Raw genomic sequence first — 10034 nt, forward strand, 5'->3', positions numbered from 1 at the left:
AGTGATTAAATGCTTTGCTTCACCTCTTCACTCTTTTGGTTTAATATGTTTTATCTATTATCTAAAAACACTTAAGCTTCTAAAACGGCATTTCACATCTACTTTAGATATTAATGTTAAATTGGATCATATGTAGTAACAATTTTTTTATATATGTGAAAGCATGCATAAATATAAACTTTTGACATAAATATCCACGCTGAACATTTTGAAATAATTTATAGTGACACACTCAACGATTTCTACATTATATCTAACAATAGATATAAATTACCAGTAATGCATTGTAATATTTATTGTGCAGCTTAGCTATGAGTCGAGCAAAGGCTTATATTAATATTTTCTATTTCAATTATTCTTAGCACTTCCACTCGTAAATGTAAAAATATTACTCATACGCACCAGTGCACACAAAAGGCATTTTATGTAAAACAATTGAAATTACATTTTTATATTTTTTTTTTTTTTAAAGAAAAGATAAAAAACAAAAATTATTTGATTTGAAAATGTTTTTTTTCAATGCACACATATATAAACAACAAAAATATGTGATTGCAATTCCTCGGTCCAATTGGAATTGGAAACGTTGTTCTCCGAATAAATTTGCTGCATTTTGGGATTTATTTTACAGATTACATATTGCAGTCGAATAACGTAAACCTAAAAATTTTCCAACAGCTGTGTATGTTCAGGCTTTCTGCAGTATATGGAATTGATTTATATTATGCGATTATTTTGGAAAAATTTTGGAGGGTAGAAAAACAAAAATAACTTTTCTTATTTTCAATTTAGGATTTTAATAATGACATTCAATTTAGAAAAAATAGTATTGGGGAGGAATTTTCTCAGTCAAGTTTGACTGATTATTTAAGCATACTGACTGCAAAGATTGTAGGTAAGTGATTTTCTGTTGCCCTATTCGTATAAAAGAGTACAATGAGAGGTTGAAGACTGAAAGATAACTGAGTAAAGATATTGTTTTAAACCTTACTTACTAAAGTTGTAAGATATGGCTAAATTTTAAGAAAATGTGATATTTAATCAATTGAAGTGATAGTTGTGTCATTAAACTCTTAAGTAATTGGATAATATTTGGGTCAGGTAATTATCAAATATGTATATGAGCATTTAAATTATATTTGTGTAGGAATATTAACACCGTTCAAATATTGATTCAATTTTGCAAACATTTAGATTTATGCTAATAAACTTCTCTTCAATGACTTATCTATATCCTTTAAAGCTATTCAACATAACATAACCTGATTTAATACTCGCCTTAATGAGGTACGCATTCAAAACTATCAGCTGAAAGTGCACTTAATTTACAATATCACATCAATAAATTTTGCAGTGTCTATTTGAGCAAACAAAATTTTGTTGCAAATTCTTCCTTTTTTTGTGTACAATAATTAGTGGTCAATTTGAAATCATCTCCACTGCTCTTAATATGCCGTAAGTGTGAAAAGTAATTAAATGTAAAGTTTATGAAGTACTGTAATTAAGGACTATTTAATTGCAAAATAACTTTGGAAAGTTATTTAAAGTTTGTAAAACGAAATTTACAGAGTTTATAGGAAAGAGAAAATCAATTCAAGTTAATGAGTCAAACGTGGGGGTTTTGATAATTAGAGCAAGTTCTGATTTCGTTATCTAAATTGTTTTAAAGAAGTTTTTTAATTTAATTGCATCGAAAAATGTATTCATATTTATTCGTTTTGAAGTTAAGTAGCTTTAGTTTGGAAGACCTTAAATAGCAGAAGTAGTTATTTTCATCATAAAAGTCATTTTACTGTTTTTAACCAATTATATGATACTTTTGTAACATTGTAACAGTCTTTAAGAGTAAATAAGTTGTATTAAATTTAGAATGATATCATTTTTTACAGTAATTGGTACGTATTTAATAAAATAATTGATTTTATTACACACTAAATTTTCTGAAAGAAGAAAATTCTTCGTTATTCGCAATGATTCCAGGATTACTTTCAATGTAACTAAAAGCCCGAATATTGTTTTATGGTTTTATGTTTATTTTGAAATGATTTAAGATATTGATAAGCTTCTAATATATATCTATAATACTCATTTAATATATTTTGACTGGCTTGTGATGTTATGTTGGAAATTCAGCTCGACTTTCTACAAATAAATTGTAAATTAAACGATACATCAGTCAATAATAGTAGTTGCACTTAGTTGAAATATTTTCGATGATATTTATAAATAACATTATAGCTTTATTAATCATTAATTAATTAAATATAATCTGCAATATTTTGTTAAATTTTAGTGTTTTTTGAATTCGATTATTTATTTCGAATTCGTTTCGACGTAGTAGTCGGCGTAGTCGTTCGAAATACAATTTTTTATTAATACAACATTGCATTTGAAAAAGTATTTATATACTTCCATGGAAGAGCTTTCACAATATTAAAAAACTGTTATGTTCCTAGAAGAGTATTTAGATATCTAAAAATTCTTAGAACATACATTTTAATAAATACTTAAAAAATTTATATTATATATTTATATATATTATTTGGTTTTTAAAAATATTTAGAAATTTTTCGATCAAATCTTACGATCCTAATTAACAATGAATATTAGCTATTAATGTTATATCGGTACCATATTTCAGCTTCAAATCTGGTGACATTACTATTTCAATAGTACTGGGATAAAAAAAATAAGTTCTTTAATAAGGAAGTCCAGATCCTAACTATTGAGTTGACACATGTCATTAGCTTCTCATAGCGCCTCAAAAGCGTCATTCTTTCATTATTCAGTGGAAGTTTTAGTGTTTTCAAAATTGCAATAGGAATTTTTAGAAACATGTTCAGTTTATAAAAACATCGACAATATTAATAAGTAATGTATACACTTTATGTCAGGGGTTTTCACGACTTCGAGTAATGCGGTAGGTAATCGTGTAAAAGTGCAACCAGTTACGTTAACTCGTGAGTACACTTGATTGTGTTGATTTGTTTACGACAGCTGTTAAAATCAGCTGTATTTTAATAAATTTGTAAAATATTGTGAAAACAAAAGAGATTCTGATATAAATATCAATATTATGCCGAAGTTAAGTGAAAAAAGTAAAATTGTTGATATTTTGATCAAAAATGGTCTAAACAGGGTAAAATGGCTTAATATAAGATTTAATATGATATAAAAATTTTTAATATCTAAAATTTGGCATGACTTGAGATTTTAAAAATATTTTATAACATGTTTTAAATAATTTAGGAAATAAGTTATAAAGTAAAATAAGCTAAGTTCAGTCTTGAAAAACTAAAGACACTTAATGAATTTTTAAATAAATCAAAAATTATATGAAAATACGCGTTGAGTGCAATTTCGATTATAATTTTTAACATAAATGCGCGAATATTTAATATCAATCAAAAGCAAATTTTGAATACTATCCATATGAAATGCTTAGTATAAATATATTTTCGGAGTAAACTTTTTTTTATGTATAAGAAAGATGGCAACACTGAAAATATAGTAAACGTGCAACATAAATGTTGGTCAAAGCAAATGCGTGACTAACGTAGTAACGTTGCTACGCATTACTCGACTTTTTATTTTTGATCCTTTGCACTTCTAATACGTTTACTCGGTTACTGATTGCGTTACACGCACTCGTGAATAACCCTATCTTTTATTTAACTTAATATTAAGACCGCATATGCTTTATATATTAATGCGTCTGTATTCGCCATATTGAAATTATATACAAAACTTGTTCAACAAAACTAATTGAATATTAGTTTTATTTTAAAAATTATTTATTTCCGTTTAAAGATATATAAAGGAACTGAAATGCAGAAATACTGAAATTCAGAATATAAATTTAAAGCTACGCTCAGGTTTTTAAAAATAAAAAGAACACAATTTATGGATCATAGGAGACTACCTTATACAATACTTTTGAATTTATCATTGAAGGTTGCCATGAATGCTGAACACTAGTTATATAATTTATGGATCATAGGAGACTACCTTACACAATGCTTTTGAATTTATCATTGAAGGTTGCCATGAATGCTGAACACTAGTTATACCAGTTAAAATAAATTCAGTCATTTATAAATTCAAAAATAAATACCAAAACCATCAAAAGTCAAAGTGCTAGCTAACAACACCGATAATGCAATAAAAAAACCAATGATTAGGAAAAATTTTGATTATTATTATGTTGAGGGTAGTTGAGTCAGTGCACTTGAGCACTTCTGCTCTCTATTAACTGCGAGATTTCTTCATAACCCCTCTCTACTGCTTCACTGAATTATTGTTTATCACTTCATCAAACTAAGTTATAATTGACCTCAGATCTGTATACCTCTTCGAGGAGCCACTAACCATTCTGAGATTCGATAACGCGGTTTTGGTAAGCCGGTAACTTTTCGTAAATAATTTCAGGGTTCTATCCTTTATATATTTTTTGATCGGATCAATCTTGAGGTCTCTGAAGACGTCATTCTTCCTAATGTAATATTAATAAAAATGCGAAAAGAATAGAACAAATATAGAAGAATAACAAGAAATAACTGCTTGTTAAGAGCCCTAAAACTATCAAAAAAGATGATTTGCTAAACTTTCTAAACATTTTAAGCTGTGAGTGTTTCAAAATCAAAAGATAATATTAATAAAGTAATACATGATGTAGCTAATGTAATGATATTCTCTAAACTTTGTCACTTTCTTAAATACCTATTAATATGTACTGATATTAATGTTTGAACATTGTGGAAATTATTTGAGGACAAAGTTTCTGATTGTTGTTATATTTCCATTGCACTTTCTACTATTAGTGATTTACTTAGTAAAGAATAACATTACGTGAACTTTAGTTGATGTGATCGATGAAGATCTTATAATAAATGAACATAAAAAAATTTATGAATCAATGTTTAGTCACTTAAATGCTGATCAACGTGATGTTTACAGAGAGATTGAAGAATCCATATTTGGGTCCAGTAGTAAACTTGATACAAATATGTTCTTCATTGATGGGTCAGGGGTCATCGAAAATCATTTTAGTTTTTAGACTTTAGTTCAAAAGATTCTTCGTCATATTTTATTTAGTGAAATGTTGACAGGCGATAAAAAACGAGAATTTGTATCCATTACTCGTATAACGCTGAATACAAGAAGTGACTCGGATATACAAATGTTCCAAGAGAATGATCCTTTGGTATGACCATCAACAAATCAGAAGGATAAATTTTTAATACACATGGTTAATTGTATATTGCCTTATATACAAGCTGTACAAACAAAAGTGGGTATAAATTTCAATGTAAACTCTTTGAGATGATAATAAACAATATTATATTTGAAGAATCATTTTTAAAAACTTAATGTCTGCACAAATGATTTTTTATAATAAAAAAATGCAGAAATAATTTAGTTTTCGCAAAACTTCAATTTAAAGTAGGTATTGCCTAAATCTCTATCGACTAATCTTAATAGTTATCAAGACTCGCTAAAAACCAATGTGACAAAACTTATTTGTATTCCATATTAAGCATAATAAATCATATTCTTGGAATAAAAAGAGAAATTTAATCAATATTTCAGACTCTCAATTGTCCGTTACTGTGAAATTGTTCAATTTAATTATACTTCCTTTAATTACATATTGATTTCTTTTTCATTACTCACTTTTATTGCAGCTGTACTCTCTCTCTCTTTTCACACTTTCCCACCTAAATGCAACAGTGAAGAAATCATAAAAGGTGCATTTTCATGTAATTAACTTAATTTCTATTGTTAAATAATTTAATTAATTTTGTTCTTTTCTCGCTGTATTTTGACTGCGTTTTTCTCGCTGTAAACTTTATGGCTTTCACTCGTAAACACTTGCAGTTTTTGTTGTCAACTATCGCCTTATCGACATTGTATTCGTTGGAAATTGCGGTTTCATCGAGCTGCTAAAGAAGCGCTTGCAGGTGAGACGCCAGAAGGCAGCGCGAAAATCAACGCTGTAAAATGCATAAATAAAAGGGTTTATGGCGCTGTTAAACCAACCCAGCCATGTAAGTACTTTGGCTAACGTGTGACTTATTTTATGCTCGCCTAGAAATGGCGTAATTAAGTAGCAAATGAAGAACGGCAGCCAACAAGCAATGAAGCCACCCACAACAATGCTCAACGTTTGAGTGGTTTTGTTTTCTTTCTTCAGGGATGATATGCGATTTGAGAGTGACTTAGTGTGATAGTGATGATGATGAACTCGTGTTTGACGCAAAATGGTTGTGTCTTGCATGTTAGGTGATGTTGCAAGCTGACCAGTGCTGCCACTGGTGTGCACAGCAGCTGTGTTGATGTGTAAATGATGATGTCGTATACTATGTGGACGTGTTAATTGATGCGTTGCATGCAGCTGTGGCTGCTGTTGCTGCTGCTGTTGAGCGTTGAAGGACCAGTGTTGCTCGAGCCCAAGTGTATTGTTACCACCTGTGCCACTGCCAGCAATACCGCAACCACTTGTCATTGTAGTCATCGTTGAAGATGCCGTAGATGTGCGCTTCAAAGATGCCGGACGTGTTAATTCGTAACAACCATTTTTTGTATTCGCTGTGGTGAGTGCAAGCATCGAATGACAATGTGTGCCAGCGGTGCCGCCACTGTTCTCTGCATCTGACAACATTAGTTCGTGTAGTTCTTTGGCTATTGTTTGGTTAGAGAATGTTCGTGCAGCTTGCTGTTTCTTTGAACTGTGATCCTGTTCGGAGAGGTCATGTTCAATGTCATTGTCCACATCTGCCGAAGTGTAGCGTTTGAATTTCTGTAAAACAAGAATTACACAAGTTTTCTTATTAAGAACTTCTAGAGATTTTGCAATTTCTAAATTAAATTCTTCATGCATTATTAATATATTTTCTAAAATACATTATAAAACAATTTTTATTTTTCAAATGAACACATAGAAAAATTTGCTATTAATATCGTTTAAATTGCCTGCAGCACTTAAATTCTTTGTTGGCGTAAGTTGTGCAAACAAAGTGCTTTGTAATCACACTAAAGTTTTAAATTTCTTACAGAATTCAAAAAATTACCATTAAAATGAAGCTTAAGTGCCTTATACACTGTCTATTGACATCTATAATTTCTGTTGAAATTGCTTCACCCATAGTTTCTTGCACACTTGAAATTCATTGAATCTTAAGTAACGATTTTCTTTGTTTGTTGAAACTTAATACTTTGTAGTTCCACCCAAACTTCGGAGTACTGAAGGCGGCGAAACTTAGCCAACCTAATAACAGTTAAGGAACGTTTTAAGTAATAATTTCATTTACTTTACTGACAATATAGTTAAATTTGTAATAAGTTGATTTACATAAAATTTAAATTTATATGATAGTCTTAAGGTTGGCCTTCGGTGTGAAGTGTATTGTTTAAAGTGTTTTTTGGTTTCACTTCAATGGAAACAAAGATTTTATGGTCTTTTTAATGCGAATGGAAAGAAATGTAGTTTAAAGGAAATTGGGTATTATGATATTTTCTACAACCGTGAGGTATGATGGGTAAACATAAAACCAGTTCTTAATATCACTTATTTATAAAAATCATTAAGTCAAACATTGAATTAAATTCATGTTGAATAATTGAAAATTAATTGAAAATTAACTTAATTGAAAATTAAGTACATACCTTTTTTACAATAATTAGTACAATGAATCAAACTATATTTAGTTAAGCTCAAGCGCACACATAAAAATAAGTGATAGTTGGAATGACGGCTGAGAGTACCAAAATATGCGAAATAAAAATGTGCTATCTAACAGTATTAGCAGAGAAATATTTTCACAACACATTGTCTTATGAAGAATCTATTCAACATTTTTAATATTTAGACAACACAAAAATACGAAAGTAATCAATACTAGTGACAGACTGAAGTACTTATAATCATTAAGTGCCTAAATCGCCAATTATTTGCCAATTCAACATTTAAATTGTCATAAGTGATATTTAACTTCACTATTTAAACAATAATTTATTCCTCATATAAATGTTCAGTATTATATATATGTTATTATATGCATATGTAATTGGTTTAAGTCATACTTTGAAAATGTTGTACTGCATATGGAATGGCTTACTAATTCATATCAGTGACCTATACTTATATTTATTGACTAATATCAGTTAAAACGTAATTCACTTGATTTCACCCATCCATTCAGTTAGTGATTAAGTTTTCTGTAATCAACCAAATGCTACAAACAAAAGCCAAAGTGCTACATAACAGCATAAATGGAAGTATAAGATGGATTCTTAAGTGCATTCAAAAAAAAAACAAATGAACCAAACTAATTGTTCAAAGAAATGACATTTTAAAGAGCTGATTCCTTGAAAAATACTTGCGAATTTCAAAAATCACGTGCGTAATATTACCAATTATATAGTTAACCAAAACTATTACACAGGGTATATTCGAACAAAAATAACTGAAAATTGATATATGACTTAATATATGACTTAATTTCTGTAGCAAATAAAGTTAAAGGAATTAAAAATTGGGTCTTTAAGAAATTATTGCAAGCAGCCTTATATTATTTATTAGTACTAGCAAACGCAGCCTCATCGTTTATTCACTATTATGACGGCATAAAAAATCGTGGCTACGTGTCCAAAGCTTACATTGTCTCTATAAAGCCATAATATAGGCATTGAAGACTTTAACCATTTTAGTATTGTGACACAGTTGTCTCTCAGTCGAAAATAAAATTTTTTATTTGATATAGTTAGCTAGCCCATACAAACTGAGCCCAATTCAATCCCCTCTGCTGCCTTCCATATAACTAATTCAAGAAGTAAACTTTTGCAAATTTATCCCAATAAAGTATTATTTGTGAGCCAAGAGAAAATTTGAAAAAATTAATTTACTTTTAAATTTAAAATCCATATAAATTAATTTTTGTCATACTAACTTTGAATACTCGTTAAAATATTTTACTTTAATTATTAAAATATTAAATAATTTTAAACCGAAAATTTAAATAAACGTGAAAAATTTTACTCATTTTCAATGTTGCGAAGTTTTGCTAAAAATTTTTAAACTTAAATTTGAATTTTTCTAAATTTAAAGGATAATTAAATCTTGAGGTAAAAAGCTAAACTTACTTCAAAGAGAAAAGCCTTATTGTATTGTGTATTTTCAAGTAGCGGTTGTTGTGTTTTTTACGCCTGAAAAAGATTCTGCTTTGACCGACCCATTTTCGTCTGAATCACAAAAGAAAATGTTCAGAATTAAAAAAAAAGTGAATTCCTGCAGAAAATTAAAGTGAATTAACTGAGGCAAAAGGGTCAATCTATTTAAAAACACATTTCATTATAAGATTGTATTATAAGAATGCATAAGTTGTTTATATAGTTCACAAAGTTTTGTTTTAAATGCATAGTATATAGGTAAACTAAGATTTAAGTTTAGGGTTAGGATCTACCTATGAGAAGTGAAAAACAGTTCTAATATTTTTTCAAATATTTTTATAAATGTAAAATTTTTTTAAAATTTAAACATTTAAAAATTTTATCTATAAAATATTTTAATTTTCAAACACAAAATAATTTTTAGTATATTTTTTTCATTCCGTGTTTTAGTGGAACGAAAAAGATTATCTACATTTAAAATTGCGAAATAAAAACTCATTTTTGATTTGAATTTTTAGGCCGTGTGCGAGTCCGAGTTAATTTAGGTAAAATAAATTGAAATTTTCTAGGGATTTTTTGCACTGCACTTATGTAAATATTTTTTTATTTATTTATTGCAGTTATTTATTATTTTTGGTTTAAAGTTTTCAAATTTATTTATTTTTTTATTAAACATATTATAAAATTTTCACAATGGTAACACCTAATTTATTTAATTGTTATATGATTTACCATACTTGAATTTCTGGTAAATATCAACATTCGCTGCCACACCGACATAGTTTACTATTTCCCTCAATTTACCATCTATTTACTCGAACTCGCACACGGCCTTAATACTTAATAATTTAAATAAAAACAACAAA

At 28.5% G+C, this 10034-nt stretch overlaps 1 protein-coding gene across 1 annotated transcript in view; it reads right to left on the reverse strand.

Moving 5' to 3' along the window:
• Window positions 1-5582: 5582 nt before the first annotated feature.
• The window catches only part of LOC119675743 (D(2) dopamine receptor-like), a 9020-nt gene continuing 4568 nt past the window's right edge, over window positions 5583-10034 (reverse strand). The window contains exons 4-5 of the mRNA XM_038086949.1: window positions 7071-7164; window positions 5583-6799 (exon numbers count right to left, since the gene is read on the reverse strand). Of these exons, the coding sequence (XP_037942877.1) occupies window positions 5891-6799; window positions 7071-7164 (1003 nt within the window). The 3' untranslated portion in view covers window positions 5583-5890. The remainder of the gene's footprint in view (window positions 6800-7070; window positions 7165-10034) is intronic.

This window comes from Teleopsis dalmanni, chromosome 2 (genome assembly GCF_002237135.1).
Source record: "Teleopsis dalmanni isolate 2A chromosome 2, ASM223713v2, whole genome shotgun sequence".
In the NCBI taxonomy this organism is placed as follows: Eukaryota; Metazoa; Arthropoda; class Insecta; order Diptera; family Diopsidae; genus Teleopsis; species Teleopsis dalmanni.